Genomic DNA, 21759 nt, shown 5'->3' on the forward strand with positions numbered 1-21759 from the left:
AGTTTCCAGGAACATTTATATTTCATTTATACAATTCTTTGGTCAACCCGAGGAACTCAGAGCTCTGTAATAATGCCACTTACTTCTGATATTTTGATAACAAAAAGCATGGGTTTGTTCAACATAAATGATATACTCTCAAAATGTTAATTTTCTGACTACCGAAAATAAAATTGGATTTCCTAGAAGTTACTGTAGGTTGGAATAAAACATTTAGTAGATGTCTGAGAATGCTATAATCATAGGATAGTTATGTTGATCTTTTTGTAATTAAAATAAGATATATTTTAGAAGTCCCATTTAGAAGAAATAAGGTCTCCATAAAACTCTAGGTCATTAGTAGTGATCTGGGTATATGATTGTGTTTAAAAATGACTGTTGTGATCTGACTGTAGAGTATTTGTCATAAATGCCTAAGTGAATGTTAATGAGTTATTTACCATGTACTAATGTTCACTTTCTTTCCCCAGATGCAAAGAGTTTAGCTGAAATGCTCATGAGGTAAGAACAAGACCCCAGATATCGTGTTTGAAAGAACAATTTCCAACTTGCCTTGACAATTTCTTTCCTTTTTTAATAATGGCAGTCTGAAATGGAAAATGTCTTTTCTTTTTAGAAAAGAATGCAATTTCCTATACATTCCAAAATATTTATGTAATACCTAGCTGAAGGTGTAGATGAAAATGATGTATTTGTAGACATGTCTTGTTGGCTGGACACAACCAATAGAAGGCTTCCCATTAGCTGGGGAACAGAGGCACATAAAGAGGAAGTAGCTTTAGTTTTGCCTTCACCTAAATTTACTACTCGTGAGGTCAAGCCTTCTTTCTAACAGAGTCACCCAAGTTAAAGGAAAAGCACAAAAGGAATGTGCTGTGCCCCATGCTCTTCAAAGGCTCTGGGTCTCCATCAGCACCCTCCACCAGGGCACCCATCAGCTCCTCTTACCACTGTCTATTCACTGTCTATTCTGGTCCTGGAAGTCACAGCCTTCATAGTTCATCCTCATGTTAGGAGTAGCCAGCACAGCAGTTGCCTCATTCATAACCGTGGAGGGGATGAATGAAGAGTGGTTATTGAGTAAGTACGAGAATGTTCACAACTGTGGAAGACAGAAATGCATCCTTCACAGCTTTCCTTTCACACGTCCACAGGCTTGAGATCGGCAAAGCTGTGACAAGTGTGTTGCTTTCACGTCCCCAAACTCTATTTTCCACCCAGTCCCCCTCTTCAAACGTTCAGTTTTCTTGTGCTGTCCCAACTTTTTACTCTGTAAATACCGGAACACTCTGATATGAAGCATTTACACACATGGATTAATTGCCTGATGTGTTACCTCACCCTGATATTTGCATTTTAGGCCTCTCATATTGCAATGATTAAATGAAAAGTGAAAAAGGAAAATCAGAGTCTAGAAAATAAGTAGGGAAAATGTCAAGGACTCCGATGGTGAACTCAACATTGCCAGTTTAGGATGATTTCCGTGGGAGAGAAAGAGGGTGGATCTAGGATCTCTTCCCACTCCCATCACCAACACATTTGGCTGTGACTTCCTTCTCCATCTACACATATAAAATTAGTACTTTTTTGTTATTTAAAAACTTCACATGTTCCATATCACTAGTATCTTTGAAGACCGAAGGCAGTAGTAGAATGCCATTGGCACACAGATTCCATCCTACAGACATTTTGTTTGGCCATACTGTATTTTAAAACAATGTGAGTCGTAGGTAAAACAATGATGTGAAGGATAACTCTTTTGTTGTTGTTGTTGTTCTTGTTGTTGTTGTTGTTCTTGTTGTTGTTGTTGTTGTTGTTGAGATGGAGTTTTGCTCTTGTTGCCCAGGCTGGAGTGCAATGGCGTGGTCTCGGCTCACTGCAACCTCTGCCTCCTGGGTTCAAGCGATTCTCCTGCCTCAGCCTCCCAAAGAGCTGGGATTACAGGCACCCACCATCATGCCTGGCTAACTTTTGTATTTTTAATAGAGACAGGGTTTCACCATGTTGGCCAGGCTGGTCTCGAACTCCTGACCTCAGGTGATTCACCCACCTTGGCCTCCCAAAGTGCTGGGATTACAGGCTTGAGTCACCAGGGAAGGATAACTCTAAAATGCATTTGTTGTGACTGATCTGATGAATGTTGGTGCCATCTGCCACGATGAGGAAGATAGAGGCAGGCTATGGACTTTTGATTTTTTTGGAAGGTAGGTTGGGAGGAGGTGTTGATGGGAGTGAAAAGACCTGTTTGGGTCATGTTGAATTTGGGATTATTTTTAAGGCATCCAGAGGAAGTGTCAAATAGACAACTGGTAGCAGAAATCTGGAGCTCAGAGGAAAAGCAAAGATGCAAATTCCCTGTGCAGTATCTCCTTCACAAGGGGTACTTCATCACACTTCCGGGAGAAGATTACAGACATTGCATGAGATGCCTTCAGCCCGTGCTCTTTGTTTGTGTGACATTTATGGGTCACAGGGAATACATCCAAACACACATGCACTTGTGTTGAGCAGATCTGATAAAACATGGAAAAGAAAGAAGTCAGAGTCACTTGACTTGTAATAACTGATCTACCTAATAAAAGAAATTGTCAAAGGTAGACTTTAAAAATATGAATTAGTTGATGACATTTAAAATGAGGAGATTTCATACAAAATTTGGCTTTCTGGGCCGGGCGCGGTGGCTCATGCCTGTAATCCCAGCACTTTGGGAGGCCGAGGTGGGCGGATCATGAGGTCAGAAGATCGAGACCATCCTGGCTAACAGGGTGAAACCCCGTCTCTACTAAAAATACAAAAAATTAGCTGTGTAGTGGCGGGCGCCTGCAGTCCCAGCTGCTGGGAAGGCTGAGGCAGGAGAATGGTGTGAACCCAGGAGGCAGAGCTTGCGGTGAGCCGAGATCGCGCCCCTGCACTCCAGCCTGGGCGACAGAGCGAGACTCCGTCTCAAAAAAAAGAAAAAAAAAAATTGGCTTTCTGATTTCTCTTGAAAATGCCCTGGCCATATTGGACACTGCTGAGGTCATAATGGTGCCTGGAGGTAGGCACAGTGCCCCTTTGGAATGGCGTGACTTTTACTCACCACAGCAGCCCCTACCCCTGGCCTGCTTCACCAGTCCGTACACCGAGCAGGGCTCCTGCAGCCCCCCAGACAGCTTCTCCTCCCCTCAGCTGTGCTCTGCACAACCTACCCGGGCCCCTCCCCTATCTACTTCCAAACTGTACATCATGCCTTTGTCCAGAGGGTGTGAAACTGCGGGCTATATTTTCTGACATGTTCAACATTTGTTCAGTTAGGATGATTTGCTTTTTCACTTCTCCTGATGTTCTAGAGTGTATTCCTACTCCTTCTGCCTAGCCTCTGAGAAAGACGTTAGCAAGCATCCTCTATGAACAGGGCAGTTGCTGTGGTTGCAAGACCATCTGTTGATAAGAGGAGGAATTAATTATGGTCTTCCTATTGCCAGTTGCCAGAATGAATTAGGAACAGTAAAACCAGTAATCACAACCACTTCTGATAGTGATTGAAAAGGAAGAGAATTTTCAAGCTTCTCAAATAGGTGGATTTGTATGGGATTAATTTAGAAGTAAAAGCAAAGCTTTCACCCATGAAAGGTTGGTTCAATCTACGTTTGGCAGGTGAATGGGCCAAGCAAACAAAGACCTCGTTACCTAACTGGTCAATTTAGGATCAACCTTTTTTGGACATGTCCCAAGGGGTCCAGACAAATCGTGTCCACTGGCAGAGAGAAGGATACTGAACAGCTACCCCTGGTCTGTGCTGCTGTTGTTTCTGGAAGTCAAAGGAGCTGGCAGCCTGATACAGTGAGAATATGAACCACAAGTCTATGTTCTAGGCCCCGTGTGGCCATAAGCTGGTTTTCAGATCTTAGCAGGTCTTTTTTACCACTTTGTGTCTTGCTTTCCTTACCTAAAAAATAAAAATAAAACATTCAACATTGTTTCTAGCTTTAGCACTCCATGTTCTGTGTTCTAGGTCAATGTAACATTTATTTTTCAACCATTTTCTACCAAGAAGTATCTGCGTATTTCAGGGAGATTAGCTGAGGGCCAGGCCAGGAAAGCAGGTGGGACAGCAGAACATACCACTCAGCCTGGGTCCCCAGGGATCCCTGGCATGGCAGCATCACCCATTGCTGAGCTTCATGCTCCTAGATACCCACCTATTTCACCCACGCACATCACCCCAGGGAAGAGAGACTGCATCCCTCACACCCAGATAGAAAGGTGGTCCTTTTATATTGTTACGCAAGATTAAAAAAAAGAAACAGCCTTCTAAGAGGTGCTCGCTCTAAAGAGCTAACCTATAGACTGTAGAGAGCTAACATATATAATGTTTAAGGTCCAGGAATCAGTATTACTGAGTGAGTTGGGTGTAAGTAGAAAAAGGTTCAAATGGAATGGTCAAATTAGTTTAGCTTTTTTGATGTTCGTATGTTTGTGCACATAAAAAATCTCTACCCTAGTGTTATAATGAGGTATGCTCCTAACAGTCCCACAGTCATTTGTACATTTAAGGAGTGTTCTGTGTCATATTTGGGAGGATGATGGACTACTAAGACTTTGAAGAGTGGCAGCGGCTGCAAATAATTGATTGGCTAAGCCGGGAAATTCTCTGCCCTGTGAAACCCCCTCTGCTCTCCTCTTCTTCTCATTTTAATCAAACAACCAGATGGCAAATAAATGGATAGTTGAAGATTATAGCTCAATAATAATATATTTAGCACAATCCTATGCCATGCAAAAAAGATGCAATTTTTGCTTCCACAGTGAAAACATTTGGACTCTTTTTCCAGGTTGCAAAGGAGGTTTGTTCAGATCACTTTTTTAAGGTTTGCTGCCGTTCTGATGACCAATTGTTATCATTTTTGAGGTTCACAGAACACAGAGTGGTAAATATAAATGTAACAATAGGTTGTCAAAAATGACAGCACATATTAAGTAATGAAATAACTTAGTTGGAATCCAATGACCCTTTTAGAATGAGAAGGATATTATTGCCTCAAAACAAAGTCACTCAGCTCACATTGTGCCCTCAAAATAAATCAGTGTGAGGATTTACTTAACAGATATTTATTGAGCACTTACTTTGGCCATATACTGTTCTAAGTTCTAGGGAGACACAGGAAACAGAGCAGGTGAAGAAAACCCTGGTGGAGCATATTTTCCAGTGAGAGAGGCAGATAATGGATAAGATAAATCAATTAAGTATATGCTAGAGAGTAATAAGTGCCAAGGAGACAAAATTAAACAGAGAATGGGGAGAGAACTCATGAGACATCCCCATCACAGGGCCAGCCTGGCTCCACTGGAAAGATGGCATCTGAGTTGAGCCTTGCAAGGAGGGAGCCAGCTATGGCAGTTTTGGGGGTAGCAGGGGAAGTGTGTTCTAAACAAAAGGAGCAGCCAAGTGCAAAGAGAAAGAAGAACTGTGAGTCCAACTGAGTGCAGTGGCTCACACCTGTAATCCCAGCTCTTTGGGAGGCCAAGGCGGGCTGATCACGAGGTCAGGAGATCGAGACCATCCTGGCTAACAGGGTGAAACTCCGTCTCTACTAAAAACACACACACAAAAAATAGCCAGATGTGGTAGCAGGCACCTGTAGTCCCAGCTACTCAGGAGGCTGAGGCGGGAGAATGGTGTGAACTTGGGAGGAGGAGCTTGCAGTGAGCCGAGATCGCACCACTACACTCTAGCCTGGGCAACAGAGCATAACTCTGTCTCAAAAAAAAAAAAAAAAAAGGCTGCAGTGAACTGTGATTGCACCACTGCACTCCAGCCTGGGTGACAGAGTAAGACCCTGTCTCTAAAAAAACAACAATCACAACAACAACAACAACAACAAAAAACAATTAGCTTCTGAATCTCAAGGTTTGTTGGGCCATTTTCTTATAGTCTTCTGAGGAGGAAGAATTTACCTCCAGCCTTGGTCGTCCTGGCTCGCAGGGTCGGATCATGTTCTAAATCTTGATGCCAGCCAGTCGTGGCAGTTCACAGCCATTATTTAGCCTGCTTCCTGTGGCAGTCTGGTAGCAGACCCCTTATTGTTGTTTAAGTATAGCCTGCACTTGGTGTTCATTGCTATTTAATAGAGCAGCCGCTGACTGCCTCATAACTATTTATGAAGAGCAGAAGGAACTAGCTCACACTTCTATTTTTGGTGCAAGGACAAGCTCAAGTCCCTAGTGAGGTTTCTAAACAGATCTTTGGGATATTCACAGAGGAGTAGTTCCCCATATGTTTTTGTGGAAATATAGCTTGTCTAAGCATGCCGTAAATGCACACCCCCAAGTAACCAAAATGCTCTTCATTTTATATGATTATTTGAAATTTTTTGTTACTCTCTTTTTAAAAAAAATCAATAAATGAGAAGTGAGTTAGGTAATTTGAAAGAGTACAGAGACCATGTGAAAAATCAGGACAAAACGTTTGAATTTGGGCTCTGCATAATTAGCATGATGTAGGTACATAACCCAGTTCCTCATCTGCAGAGCAAGAAATCTGGTTCAAGATCAAGTCCTAAGTAGAAATGTTGCACCTTTCAGAAGTTGTCTTTCTCATGGGATAATTTGCTTTTCCTCAAATGAGGAGTATACATGGATCTCATCAGGCAAACATCTAAGCGGGTACTTGAGTGAACTTCACTTTGGGATAATTAAGATTCTGTCCACCATTTGGTTCAAGAATGGATGAGTCCTCATTAACAGGGAAGGATCGGTGGAGGCAGAGCCTTGGGACTTGGGGTGAATGGCTCGGTTAGAGGGGAAAGCATTTAAAATGTAGCGTGAGTATTCCTATTTTGGTCTCCATTAAAAGTAACAGAGGTAAACCATTATTGGGTTAACTAGGCTCCGGAAATCTTTCTCAAAACCAGTGTTAACAACAATTGAGCTGGATTGATGGATGCTATAGATTATGCCATTGATTGGATTATCCAAGTGACTGTTACTTCTTAGAGGATGCTTTAGCAAATACTATTTGAACATCTAGTAAATTCTTATTATTCTGTAAAGACTGAACAACCACCCTTCTAATGTGGATTGCTAATTAAGGTCTTTATTGACTTTCTTAGATTTTTGTGCAACGTGGAGATTTTTTTTTTAACTGCAGGCCATAACTGAATACAATTCTACCATGCAGTTTTACTACTTATTTTCATTTACTTTTAGAGAACAGCTCACTCTAAGAGTAATTTTCTGGAACACAAATTTTGAGATTAAATTATGATAGTAATTGCTTTTCTTTTTTCTGTTCTAAAATGTACTCTCAGTTAGGAAAACTAATGTCAGGGAAGCTAACAAGGTTTGTGATTTGCTTCTAGAACACACATAAAATGACACCAGATATAAATACAAATCCATTAGTAAAACTCCCATCCAACAAACAGCTGGTGGACGTGCTTTTTCCCTCACCATCTTTGGAATATCTGGTGCTTTATTCCTCACCCTCACTGGAATATCTCATATCTGACAAATGAAAATGCTATGGGTTTTTAATTGCTTTTCATTTGTTTCATTTAGCATTTACACAAGAAATGAGAACTTTCTAAAGATTCTATTGATAGATGTAGAGCCAGTCTCTACTGACAATTTATATTTTCTGAAACTCCCCAGCCAGCTGAAATTTAATATTAATAAATAACATTTGAATGAAGGAAACATATTCATAGTATGTACTTTTTCTGTTCCCCTCCCCACAAGGTATTGTATATTTAGACAATAAACTAAGTTGGTATACAGGTTCATGTTGGTAGAATGTTAACACTGAACTGGATTTGTTAATGCATTCCCCCATTTTATTCCCAGTAAGAATACTCGGACTTCAGATACCTTAAGCAAGCAGCAGCAAACCCTGCGAATGCACATCGACATTCCCAGGGCTCAGCTTTTGATTGAAGAGAGAGACACAATGGAGACCATCGGTAAGGTGCCCTATTTGCCACTTTACACAAAGTGGCTGCCACAGCCATGCCTTCTCAATCCAAACCCCAGGGTGTGGGAAATACCAGAAAGGAGAGTGTCTTGAAGGCTACATGAGTACAAAAGCTAGAAAATAGAGAATTGTTCTTGTGAAGAAGAGTAAGTACCAGCAAATGTGCAGAAAATTTGACTTATATATACCACCATATATGCCAATATGCCATTCATTTCCAGGCATTTGGGACAGAAATCCCCCAGCTCTGATCCATTTGGGATCTTTCCAGGGGAGGCTATGGATGCCACTCCAAGGAATAAACATCTGTAATCAAATACACATCAATCCAGAAGGCCTGCACTCTAAAGCCCCCTCATCAACTCTGATAACGCAAGCCGTCATTAAAGAAAACTTTTAAACTATACTTAACACTTAAACAAACACAAGTCTTTGTACAGGGCATCTTCCCCCACACCTATGCCCCAGAAACATCCTGCAGCTGTTTCCCCAGCAGCACTTTGGGAAAAACACCAGGGCCCTAGTCTTAGGGTTTCAGAACAGCCACCTGGAGGTTTTCTGGCTTGTTCACCCAGAACCCAAGTGTCTTTACTCTTCCCAGCCTCTTTCCACCTGAAGTCCATTACCCTACACTGCCTCCCTCGATTATTCTATTTATTCTGGAGTGAAATAGCTTATATTTCCTTTCCAATAATAATGAGAAGAATAGCTAACATGTATTGAGAATTCTGTAAATGTCACATAGTTTTTGTTAGCACTTCATGTGCATTACTTAGTTTAACCTTTCAACCAACCTATGAAAGAAGTCTTGCTTTTGTAACCAAGATGTGGAGAGGTCTATGTAGCATTCCAAGGTCACAGAGACAGGCGCAGAACCAGGTTCCCCACCTGGCCACACTCACCACCATGCTGTCTGTCTCCAGTGACAGCTAGCACAGCAGCAGGCCACCTGCTTCCACACCAACAGGCTGCTTCCAAGACACCCTCAACCAGAAGTTACCCAAGCTTTTAAGTGCCCATGGAAACAATCTGAGGCAGGCTCCAAGGCTGCCTCTTTTCAAACCTGGCTATGTTTGTTTTGGAAGGTGTTTGCTGACATGGGTTCCAGGGGAACCCTTCCTTGTGGTCTGGATAAACTGCCTGACTCTCAGCACATAGCCCGGCTCCCTCCTGCCAGGAAGGCAGTGGTAAGAGGCCACGTGGGCAGAACACCTCCTCCATCAACCCTTGCCCTTCTGCTGCGCCACCCACCACTGGAAACATCTTGACCTAATGGCTCCTAAATTCTAAGGCCTGGATTCTCCTAGCTGGAGTCGCATTTGGTCCAGGTATAGCAGCACTTAAAGCAAGACTGGTCAAGTCCAAAGTGGCTCTTGATGGGCTAACTTCAGTGAAACGCTTCAGTTAAACCATGTATATGAAGAGGCACTACCTGCCCTAAAGTACACAAGATTTTATTAGCTTGCTTGTATCAGGATAAGGGATAAGCTACTATGTTTTGCTTTTGATAATTTTTTTGGGGGGAAAGGGAAAGGTAGACCTGGAATCTCTTTTGTTTCACCCAGTAGATTGGGCATTAAAACTAAAAATTTCCTTTGAAAAAATTTCAAAAATCAGAATGTAATTCCTTTGACCATGTAATTTTATAAGCCCTTTATATGCATTATTTAATTTAACCCTTCCAGCCCACATAGGAAAAGGTTCTTTTGTAACTGAGACGTAGAGAGGTTACATAGCTTGTGGAGGTCACTATGGTTATATAACACGGTTACAATATTTGCTAAATGCACCTCACTAGACTTAATAATCCTACATATGGCTACGAAAATAGATAGCTACGCAGATGCCATGAGTGGTCTATGGCCTGCCAGGAGCTGGTCACTGGGGGCTTAACACCAGAGAAATTCTGCCAGTCATTTCTGTTTGTAAATATGACCCTTAGCCAGAGATCCATCCCAGTCCATGCAGGATCATCTATCAGCAAGAGCCCTTGACCTCCTTGTGATGCCTGACAATTGGTCGATGGCATTTTCTAATTACTGGGAAGTAGAACTGTGGTGCTTTAAAATGCTCCAGGCTCTGACTACAAGAATCCAATATTACAGTGACATTAATTTCCAACTAGTATGAATGGTTAACCTCATGATCAGACGGGCGCCCAAAATTTTCCATGAAAAGTGTGTAACCTAGCCCCACAGATCATCTGGTGTGATCTGAAAAGTCCTGCATGCTAGAAACTATGACACCTCCCATCATTAATGAAAAAACAAATGTAGACATGGAGCCTCTGGTGCTGGGTCCAGTTGTAGGACACTGTCTCTGTGGAAGAGCCACCCCCTCTTTGAGGAGTCGAGTGACCGCCGCGGGGCCGGACCTCCAGGCCAAGCCCTGGCGCCTGCTGTGGTGCCACCCTCACCGCACCACGCGCTGGGATACTCACAGACATTTTGGCAGCCTTTCCTCTGTTTCTCTGCCAAGAAATTTTATTCTAACTTCGAGAGGCTTTCCTTTCCTGCCAGAGCCTGAGTAATTGGATTTTGTAAGGTTCATTCTGTTCAGAGCCTTTTTTGGGCATGGGCGTCGAGCTGTGTTGTTTACGACTTTTGCATCCCTGTTGCAGTGTCAGGGCAGGCTGCAGCGTGGTCCCTGCTGACTGATAAACTCCCAGCAACAGCATCCTGGGCTGCAGTCTTTGAAAATTTATGAAAAATCTATATATCCTAGCCAAAGTCTCCCTTGGAGTAAAAAAGCTCTTTAAAAAGTATGGAACATATCACAAGGTAGTAATGAGAACCCTGGACCACCAAATAATGACCCAGCTCAAACAGCGGCTCCTGCTCCAAACACTGAGATGCCCAGAACACATCCAAACCCAGGCTCCTGCCTTGCTCACCTTCAAGTGCCCACGGCAGTAGGACTTGGGAAGTCTGACAAGTGAATCACGTAGGAGAAGTCAATTAATGGATGTTCTAGAGTGATTAAAGCTTACAGGAGGTGGGAAGAAAAGGAAAGTACCTTGAGTCCTTTAAAATAGAGGAATCAATAAGCTCTGAAGACTGGCATGTTTTCCTCTCTTTATTTCCCCTCCAAACATTTGCCAAGTTCAGAATAAGAGCAAGCCTCAGTAGAGAGAACTGCAGTGGCGATTTTCTAGTCCTGCAAACAGAGCTTCCCAGTAGCCAAAGGGATCCATCTTCATTGACAGCCTCATCACTGGTGAGGGGGCTGGCACTGCAGATGATGTCTCAGAGAAGCTTTTGACAAACACATAAATCCAGAGTTCAAATCAATGTTAGCTTAATGAAAAACCAAGCCCAAAGAGAAAGGAGAGCTCCTTCTCTGCATAGTCATGGTTCTTCTTAGCTCAGTGCTCCCAAAACCAACCCCTAGGAAGAAGCTTCTATTCCTAGCCCTCTAGAGTAATGCTGATTCAGTGCTTGAATTTGCAATCATTTTTGTCGCTTTAGATGAGGCTGTTATTGTGGTTGTCATTAACCGTAACACAAGTGCCTCAGGAGAGAAAAGGCCAGGGAGTGGTTGGAATGGAGGTAAACGTGTTTGGCTTTCTGTCTGTGTTCCTGCCGTTCTGTAGATGATCGCTCCACGGTTCTGTTGACGGATGCTGACTTTGGAGAGGCAGCTAAGCAGAAGTCCCTGACGGTCACTCACACGGTCCATTACCAATCGGTGTCTCAGGCCACTGGGCCCTTAGTGGATGTTTCAGATGCTCGGCCGGGAACGAGTGAGTGGTCAACAACACGTAAAATGTGTGGGTGTTAACAATGCTGAAAACATAGTAATGCTCTTTCTCTCTCAAAGGAAAATGTGTGGCTTTTCATACCTATGCCTGAGAAACAAATGGGTATAATAACATCTCTAGTTGGGCTAATGAGCTGTTATGGATGGATCTTGGCTATTATTATGTCAGTTGAATGACTGTTAGTATTGGTTTACTATAAAAAGTGCTAGAAATTTCAGGTACATGTATTTTTTTTTTTAATTTAGGCAACACAGAAAAGGAAGAAGGTAATCCACATTAGTGTGTATCTGCTGGTGTGTGTATCAATTGGGATAGAAAGATAGTGTGTATCAATTGGGATAGAAAGATGATGTCATGCAAATTATCTTTGCAACAATCCTGTAAGATACCTACTCATGAAGTAGGTATCATAGCCTCTATTCTGCAGATGAGAAAACTGTAGCCTCAGATAAATTATGCAAACAGCATAAAGTTGCACACGTAAGTAGTAAAACCAAGATTCAGCAACAGACCTGTCTATCCCCAAAGCTTATGCTTTTCTTATAGTTCTGGTTAAAGTGAAGATTATGTTGGATTCTGTTATTAATATTTGCATCCATAATATATGGAAATTAATTACTGCAATGAAGGTAAATCCCCTAATATATATCTAGAGCTTATTAATTAGATACTCTTATTTCTTCATAATTGGAATCATTCCTAAATCTCTTTAAAGACTGAGAAATTGATGTCCTGATTGTCATCATTTTGGAAACTTTGATGTCTAGCTTTCAAATCTCTAATCAATTTCTTTGCAAAAATTTACATTCCTAGTGTGTTATTATTAGAAAAATAAGTATTATAATGTTAAAAGCTATTCTTCATAAATCCTAGCTTGAGAAGCATTTGCAAAATGCAGTGAGCTTTATGAAGTAAACCCGTTGCCTACAAAATAACATTGTAATATACAGAAAACAGTTTCAGCAGGCATTGAAATTCATTTAAAAAATGTTTTCAAGAACATTCTACATTTGAAAGAAGTCTTTTACCTCTTCCTTTTGTCTAATCTTCTTCTCCCCTTTCTTCTTTGATCACATTAGTACATTCTGAAGACATAAACGAGATATGAGTGGGAATTAGCTTTGCAAAGGGGTGTGTGCCAGAGCCTTGCTCTTAAAAAATGATTCAGGCTGGGCGCAGTGGCTCACGCCTGTAATCCCAGCACTTTGGGAGGCCGAGGCGGGCAGATCACGAGGTCAGGAGATCGAGACCATCCTGGCTAACACGGAGAAAACCCCGTCTCTACTAAAAATACAAAATATTAGCCGGCCTGGTGGCAGGTGCCTGTAGTCCCAACTACTCAGAAGGCTGAGGCAGGAGAATGGCGTGAACCCGGAAGGCAGAGCTTGCAGTGAGCCGAGATTGCGCCACTGCACTCCAGCCTGGGTGACAGAGCAAGGCTCTGTTTAAAAAAAAAAAAAAAAAAAGATTCAAGGACTTTGACGTCTCTTCAGCCATTGGCTTCTCCACTGTGAACTGCCTGGCGTGGCTTGCTGCTGCTTCAAGACACTGCTCCGATGGGTTTAAGAGCCACGTTTTTCCTGCTACATCAGAAAAAGTTATAGATATTGAAAGGATTCGATTTTTAGAGCGATGCAGCCTTGGCTTCAGCATTCTGTTAGAAACGGTAGCGGAAGAGTAGGCAAAAGAGACAACAGAGCAGATGTCCTTGGTCTCATTCTCCACCTTTACACGCATCAGAATCACCTGGTGCCTATTTAAAATACCAATTCCAGGCCTCCACCAAGAGATTCTGGCCTAAGAATCTGCATGCTGACAGATACCCTGGGTGATTCTAATGCTGGCTGTTTGGACCCCACATTAAGAAACACTGCCCCAAGGGTTAGAAATGTTTCCTGTGTGTAACGCAGCAGGGCAGGACCCCTCCAGCACATCAGTTCTTCCTGCCAGGTAAAAAGCAACATGCATTTCTACTTTCCTTTCAATGGTCAGCTAGCAGCCGAGAATGCATAAAGCTAGTCGTAAATAGTTCAGACAGGAGAAGAAGCAGCCCAAAACAAAAGCACTGGCAACCTTCCGGCTGCATGGTCAGCCCCAGAATAATGGGGAAGTTGATTTGTTGGCATGTAAAATATCCACAGAGACATGAACCTGAGTCAAGCAGATACTGTAAACCAGTGGTCAGTGAGTGGCAGGCAGGATGCACGTGGGAGAGACGTGTGTGTATCTCATGGCTATACAGTTGGAAGCAGGGCTGGGAATGTTCATGCGTTCATTCAGCTTTCAAAAATATTTATTCAGGTTTCAGTTTACATATATGGCTCAGTGCTGTGTGATGGAGATACACCATGAGTAAGACACAAAAAGACATTCATTTCATTCTAGTCAGGGGGCAGACGTCAGACATGGAACTAAAGTGTTTCTCATGTCTTGGTAAATCCTAGACAGAAAGAGAATGAAGCCATGGTGAGTCAGCGGGCATGTGGAGCAGTGGGAGGGGCTGTCTTGGGTCCAAGTCATTCGGGAAGACCTACAGTGAGGAGAAGACATGAAACAAGATCAGAGCCACAGCGAGAGCAGAGGGGGTGGCAGGGAAAAGCTCCCAAGGTTCCCCGCATGATGAGGATGGAAGTTGGCACTGGGACACAGTGAAAGGCAGGGAAAAGGTGAGACAGAGAAACAGGTGTCCTCATCTTGCAGGGTACCCTAAGCCAGCGTGTGGCAGGTGCATTTCATTCTGAGAGTGCTGAGATGCTGTCCTTGGGGCTTAGCCTGATGATCACAGGGAAACACTGCAGCTTATAGAACAATGTTTGTTTCCTTTGTGATGAATTTCACTAAGTGATGTTTACCAACATCAAGCAAATCTACTCAAATGCATGCATCAGTCTCTGGTTCCCCCCTCACTCTCCAAAATGAGCTTATTCATTTAGCACTTGTGGAACCCTCTGTATTAGTAAAAGATCTTCTGGATCATTTTTTTTTTTGTTAAATGTTCCTCAAAAACCACAGTGCGAGGGACTGACAACACTCCATGTTTTATTTAGAATTAGAAATGATGGGTGACTGGCCCCACAGTGGGTTCAAGAGTCTGAAACTCATGAACTTTCTGAAGCACAGTTCCCCAACTAGCTTCTTGCACCAGAGCTTCTCACCTCTGCCCAGGTGTTTCTACCTCAGTGAATTCCATGGAGCAGGTTTTTCTCACTGCAGTTGGGCATATTTGCAGAGATTCATTTGTATTCTCTATTTTCTCAGCTAGAAAAGACATCATGATTCTATTTTATATGTTAGGACTGTGTTGTCATTGCAAGAATTCTTTATTTTTGAGAAGAGCATCTAAAACATGTTGCTTGCACACCAGAATGACTGCATTGTAGAAGTTATGTTTCTAGGCGTTTTATTAGTTTGCCAGAGGGTTGCAACAGATTCTTATAAGGGTGGGAGAAATCGTAACAATTTGCTATTTATCTCTGTCAGTGTGTGAAAACACATCCCTTGGCTGTTCTGCTGCACTGATTACTTCTCTGTCTCTCTTGTGGATTATAATACCCTGGAAAACTAGGACTCTATTCGTGTCCTCATCTGCATACCAGCCACAGTGTCTGACACAGGCATGTAGTGGATAAATACCAATCAGCCATCATGTTCTGAGATTGCAACAATGGGAATGGAAAAGAAAAAGATGTTGAGTCATGTTTGCTGCACGGGAATCATAGGCAGGGCCGGCTGAGCCTGCCCCTTGTGCCCAGAGCACTTGGGCACATTAATCTCATTCAAACTTCAGGACAGCTCTTAAGGTGGGTGATGACATCACCTAGTCTCAGAGACGAGGGGATTAGGCAGGTCTGACAAGGTCACTTGGCCAGTGACACAGCCAGGGAGTAGTGAATATGAACTTCCAGCCCAGGCAGCCTAATTCCAAAGCTCTCATTCTCAGTCATTCTACATTGCCTTTAGGTAGAGATGCTACATATAGGATATGTAGAGACTAAAGAATAGACTTCACACATATGCACATTCAATGACAAAAGCTTATGACATGGACTCGAATCTACTGTTGATACTCTGAAAAAAAACAAAACAAAACAAAATGCCTTCTGTCACCCAGGATGGGACTAGCAGTGGTCCTGAGGGAAATACCTGGGGTGGGTGAGGTGCATCCAGTGGTCCAGGATGTAATAAGTGCTGGATAAACATTTGTTAGTTACATGAGGGAGTGTTCAGATCTCCCAGTTTCATCCTCTCTATGAGACAAATAGTAAATTTGTTACGTAAAGCTGGACCTCCACAACTACAAGATATGGAAACCAATGGCACGGACAAAAACATTAAAAGCATGATCACAGTACATATGACACGTTCTGTAACCCTATTATCTACAAAATCCTCTGTCATCCCAAATTTGGGATAATTAAAATAATCTGATTCAATGGGCAGAAGCTTAATTAGGGTTCAGACCCCAGGTTGAAAGGCCATGAGCTATTTATATCCTATGCCCTCCAACTCATGGGCTGCTGAGCAGGCGTGATGCTTAATCACCGAGTTTTATTTATGTTAGAATGCTGGGAGCCTATCAAAATACTTTCCATGAAGGGGCAGTAAATCCCAGCGTTCATTTGCTTAGTAGATGAGCTAGTAAGTTACACAAAAAAGGCTACCCGTGGAATCCAAGTAAAAATTGTATTTTAGCTGCTATCTTAGGCATTATCATATAGCAGAGTTCAGTTCAGGTACAAAACAATGGTTCTAAAAACACAATTATTAAAAAATAAATGTGTCAAATACTCCAGCATTCTACATACTGAGACAATTTTGATCCTAGGATGCCTGCCTAGCGCAGAACAGAACTGAGGGCTGTGATTTAAGGAAACTAATATCCTGACCTATATTTTCAACATTATCAGGCCACCAGTAAAACTGTTCTCATCTAGAAAAACGAGATTATGAACAAAATTAACTTGAAAAGAGACCTGACTTTGAATCAAGGCTGACATGTGCGACTTTCCCATGGAATTTTCCAAATAGCGTGATCTTAATGAGGAAAGGGGCTATGACAGTGAAGATCTTTGCCCCACCATTGGGGAGTGAGCTCAAGGAGAAGAAACGAGGGTCAAGGTTTGGGGGATTGGAAGAAATAATTGTATCCTTGAAGTAGGACTAGCAAACTATACCCCCCAACCACCCCCCAACTTCCATGCCAGACATAAACCTGCTCAGAATGAGCTGCAACAGTTGTAGTTGCAAGAAACTTAAAGAAGAATAAAAATGAAAATTTTCAAAACTTATGTAAGGGACTGGGTAATTTTCTGGAAAAAACTCATTAGCATTGAAATAACAAGCTCCAGTAATTTAAGCTCCACTTATCAAGTCGATAGTGCCTGGAAGACATTTAGCCTCTTACCCATCATAATGTTTTCTGTCTTTTGAGGACCTCTTTCCTAGCATTTCAGTGAAGAAACCCAATTATCATTCATACCTGGTTGTGTAGAGCTCCAGCATAACTCATTTACATTCTCATCAAGGCCAAAAAAAAATCTTCTAATGAAGTCTTCCATGGAATTGTGCAAGTAAGGGATGAAATGTGTCTTAAAATCAATGCCCCAGAGAATATTCACCAAGATTGAGTATTCTGATGATTTAGGAAATCTTAAAATCTATCTCTTTGGCTGCCATCTTAACGTGCCTCTCCAGCAACACAGAATGATAGATTAAGTTCAAAATCCAATTAACTAGAAACTTGCAATGAGGAAATCTTCCATTTAAAAACAAAGTCATTGCATCTTCCCAGTGTTAGCCTTTCAAGTTCCAACATGGAATTATAAGCAAGCCAGGGTCATGTAGACACTATACTAGGAAACTTAGACACTGAGGATTTGGCCATATGTGGTCAAGTAACAGGCATTATCTGAACTGAAAAGGCAGAAGGTTTGGGTTATAGTTTTATCACTTGACAGCTGTGTCACTTCTCTCTGAGCTTCCGTTGCCTTCATAAAGTAACCCTAGGTCTATGAATTCCTTCAGAAAACTCTGTATGTCAGGAATTATTGTAGGTTCTATGGATGGATCCAAAGAGAGATACCATTGCCCCTGCCCTGGAGACACTGCCGGGCTCATGAAAGCACATAAATAAATCAGTGCAATAACATTACAGGCTGGCCCTGTCTGTTTTGCTCCTTTGAAACTTCGTGAGGGCCCAACAGTGAATACAGTCTGCTGGGTTTAGAAGTGACCAGACCATACTGAAATATAACTGCATCAAACTGCTGTTTGAGAAGCAGAGAATTCAAAGGTAGAAAAGACCCATCTAGGACCTTAGACTGCCTCCAGGCTGGAGCCCCCGAAAAATCATTCCAGGTAACTGAACCTCTCGTTTTCCACAGAATTCTGGAAAAGGCAATGTCGTAGCCCACTCTGATACCTGACAATCTCTGCTGGTGGAACATCCTTCTTCTTAGCTCACCAAAGGGTTGAGCTAAGAACTCCGTCCACCCCATCGACTTGCTGTCTTTGGTTCCAGATTTAGAGAAAATGAAACCCATCTGGCACCAGCTTAACCCTTTGTTCTCCATATTAAATAACCCAAGGTGCCTGTGTTAAAGTTAGGACAATTCCATTACAGAGATGTATTATCATACGCAAGGGGCTTAAGGAGAGTTGGGACATAACAATATGGTCCCTCTGCTCTAGGAGCTTTCAATTGAATGAATAAAATAGTCATCATTAAAACAATGAGTAGTAATATGAGAAACAAAAATACAGGCAACATCTGTATTAACTTCCTAGAGCTGTTTTAACGTAGTACCACCAAATGGGTGGCTTCACAGCACAGAAATGTATTTGCTTGCAGCTGTAGCACTCCAGTCTCCACCTCCATCATCCCATGGCCCTCTCCCCTCCTGTGTCTGTGTTCTCTTCTTATAAGGACACCAGCCATAGTGGATTAAGGGCCAACCCCATTCCAGTATGACCTCGTCTTAGCTAATTTCATCTGTAATGACCCTATTTCCGAACCAGATCATCCATTCTGAGGTCCTGGGGGTTAGGACGTGAACATATCTTTTGGGGGGACATGATTCACTCATAACAACACCTAAGGTTGTAGAAAGGAGGTCGTGTCAGAACACATTGGGCTGAGCGTCCTTGTGTTACAGAAGATGATGATGCCCAGGAAGGTTAAATGATGTGCATCAGGTCATAACGTTATTTTTTTTTGTACCATCATTCATTTAATTGCGGTTGCAAACATCATAACTGAAGTACCTCTCTCAAGTCATTCTCTAGCACAGTAATTGGTTTTATTTTCTTTATAATCTTCATCACTATTTGAAATTTTCTTGTTTTGTCCTATAATTGTTGTCAGTCTCCCCTCATTCCATTTCTAGCTTTTAGAAGCATCATAACATTATTAAAGGCCAAGAGCAAGACTCAAATATGTAACTTCTGAATCCAAGTAGGGTATTCTTTTCCTTTCAGAGCTGATTAAACACGTAAGTATCAGAGGAAGGTTTCAAGCCATAAAGGAAAGGGAAAGTATCCTCTGCACAGGAGAAGTCAAGGAAGTTTTCCTGGAGGGTGTGGGCAAGTCGGCAGGGCTGGGTGGGAGGCACTGACCTCCGCTCTTGCTCTCAGCTGACCACACTCCTCTGCAGACAAAGACAGACACAATTCTTGGCTCTTCACAGATCCCACCACCAGGAGGAATGCCAAGGCTGGGCCCACAGCGAGAAACCGCTATGCCAGCCAGTGGACCCTCAACAGACCCCACCCCACCATCTCAGCACACACCCTCACCACAGACTGGAGGCTGCCAACACCCAGGGCTACAGGATCAGTAGACAAAGAGAGTGACAGTTACAGCGTCAGCCCCTCGCAAGACACAGGTAGGTCCTGATGCTGCCTCTTCCATCCCTGGATTCCAGCACAGCCCCCACACCTCGAGCTTCATGGGCTCCTTGGGGAGGGGTGAGAGGGCTTCCTCCCTCCCACTGATGTTCTTTTGAAGGTCACTTTCAAATTGTTAAGCGGTTTATCTAACAGTTACCAATACAACTGCATAGGCTTTACTCCACACAAGGCAACACAGAACCAAACTGCATCTCTTCTGCAGGTGTCCTGAATCTGAGACCCAAGCTTATTTCTCCATTTAGTTCCTACCCCACTGGGAGAAATAGAGACATTTTTAAATTTGCACCCCCGTGATTGCAATAATTGCTGATTACACTCTGAGGGCGCCTGACCCACTACCTTCTCCAGGATTAAGACACTGCACTTGAAGTTACATGATGAGGTCACAGCACCCTCTATAGGGAACATAGGCTGATCCATTTGACAATTAAACAGGGGTTGGTTATAAGGTAAGTCATTCAGTCTATGCCATCAACCACCAAGTTTTCACTTCAGAGAGAAGACAGGGCCTAAGAATAGCACTGGGTTGCCCACCACTCCCCCCTTAAATATTGAAAAGAAATTACGTCTGAATCTAATAGCTGTAGGAAATTTTAATACTCATTTTTCTTTTGTTCTTGATGATATACTTCAAAACAGTGTTCCAGAGGTGGATTGTCGCCATGTGAATTTATTTTTATGGCTGTGATTTCTCTTAGAAGAGTCTCAGAGTTCCACAGAGGCGACCTTAAAACTTTTTAGTGCATTTGAAATGCAGATATCTCCCTGACCAAGATGACGTGGCCCAGCTCAAAGGCATGTGGGCACCGGTTTTTGTCCTGATGGTTTTCTAGTCCCCATAGAGGGTAATCACCACAGAAGATGCATCCCAGGGGTTGTGGAGCATTCTGCACTTGTGGCCAATTTCCGTGCAGTGTCATGTCTTTATTTCTAAATATCGTCACATCTTGCTTCCTGAGCTGAGGCCCCAGAAACTGAACTGCAGCTCAAATCATTCATGCCAGTGAAAGAGTCTCTAGGGCACAGATCCATTTGCAGGTTGGAGCAGAGAGAGGGGTACTGCCACTCCTGCTGTTTTCACTAAAAGCAGGACTTTTTTAGAAGGAATGCATTACTTATTTATGGAAATGTCCCAAGCTGGAACATCTGACTACAGCAATTTGGTTGCAACAAAGCTTTCCTTAGCCGGATCTGCTGAGGCTTGTGAAGCTGGCCTCAGGAGCCTCTGACAAGGAACCAGAACTCCTACCAGGTCCCACCATGATCTGGAAGAAAACAGTCCCAAGCCAGGAAGGGCCATGCCATTGGTTCAGACTTCTGATGGTGGGTCATCCGTCTTGTTTTTCTCTTTCATGGTGTAGATCGAGCAAGAAGCAGCATGGTCTCCACAGAAAGTGCCTCCTCCACTTACGAAGAACTGGCCAGGGCCTATGAACACGCCAAGATGGAAGAGCAACTGAGACACGCCAAGTTCACCATCACAGAGTGCTTCATATCAGACACGTCATCGGAACAGTTGACGGCAGGGACAAATGAGTACACGGACAGTCTGACCTCCAGCACCCCTTCCGAATCGGGAATCTGCAGGTTCACTGCATCTCCCCCCAAACCTCAGGATGGAGGAAGAGTAATGAATATGGCAGTTCCAAAGGCACATCGGCCAGGTGAGTAAGACCACGTGGGGGCCGTCGCTCAGGGAAGTGCACCTTCCTGGTTCTCCCTCATCTGCTATGAAAGCCCTTCTCAGTGTTCAGACCAAATGGGTGCTCTGTTTATTGATGGCTGCATAACAAACCATCCCAAAGTTCATTGGATTAAAACTACAGCAGTCACTTATTTTATGAATCTGAAATGTGGGTGGGGTCTAGTGAGGGTGCCATGCTGCAGAGGCTCTCCTGGGGCTGGGCATCCACTTCCAAACTGGCTCACTGGCCTGGCTATGTTCTCCCTGTGCTGGCCTCTCCACAAGGTGCTTTAGCTTCCTCACAGCATGGTGGCTGGGTTCTAGCAGCAAATGGCCCAAGACACAGTCTGTGGAAATAGCCCGTTTCCTTAGGTTGGGCCTGGAAACTGACACAGCTATCATTTCTCTTGTATTCTATTAGGCAAGCAGTCACAGAGCCCAGGAAGCCCTGATTGC

The 21759-nt window shown here is 43.0% G+C and overlaps 1 protein-coding gene across 1 annotated transcript in view; it reads left to right on the plus strand.

The window, feature by feature from the left end:
• LOC108523301 (Down syndrome cell adhesion molecule) overlaps positions 1 to 21291 on the plus strand; it is a 337477-nt gene extending 316186 nt beyond the window's left edge. The window contains exons 27-31 of the mRNA XM_017863826.1: positions 471 to 501; positions 7825 to 7940; positions 11544 to 11693; positions 19397 to 19594; positions 20981 to 21291. Coding sequence (XP_017719315.1) covers positions 471 to 501; positions 7825 to 7940; positions 11544 to 11693; positions 19397 to 19594; positions 20981 to 21291 — 806 coding nt within the window. The remainder of the gene's footprint in view (positions 1 to 470; positions 502 to 7824; positions 7941 to 11543; positions 11694 to 19396; positions 19595 to 20980) is intronic.
• Positions 21292 to 21759: the final 468 nt, after the last annotated feature.

This window comes from Rhinopithecus bieti, unplaced genomic scaffold (genome assembly GCF_001698545.2).
Source record: "Rhinopithecus bieti isolate Rb0 unplaced genomic scaffold, ASM169854v2 scaffold_73797, whole genome shotgun sequence".
Classification (NCBI taxonomy): Eukaryota; Metazoa; Chordata; class Mammalia; order Primates; family Cercopithecidae; genus Rhinopithecus; species Rhinopithecus bieti.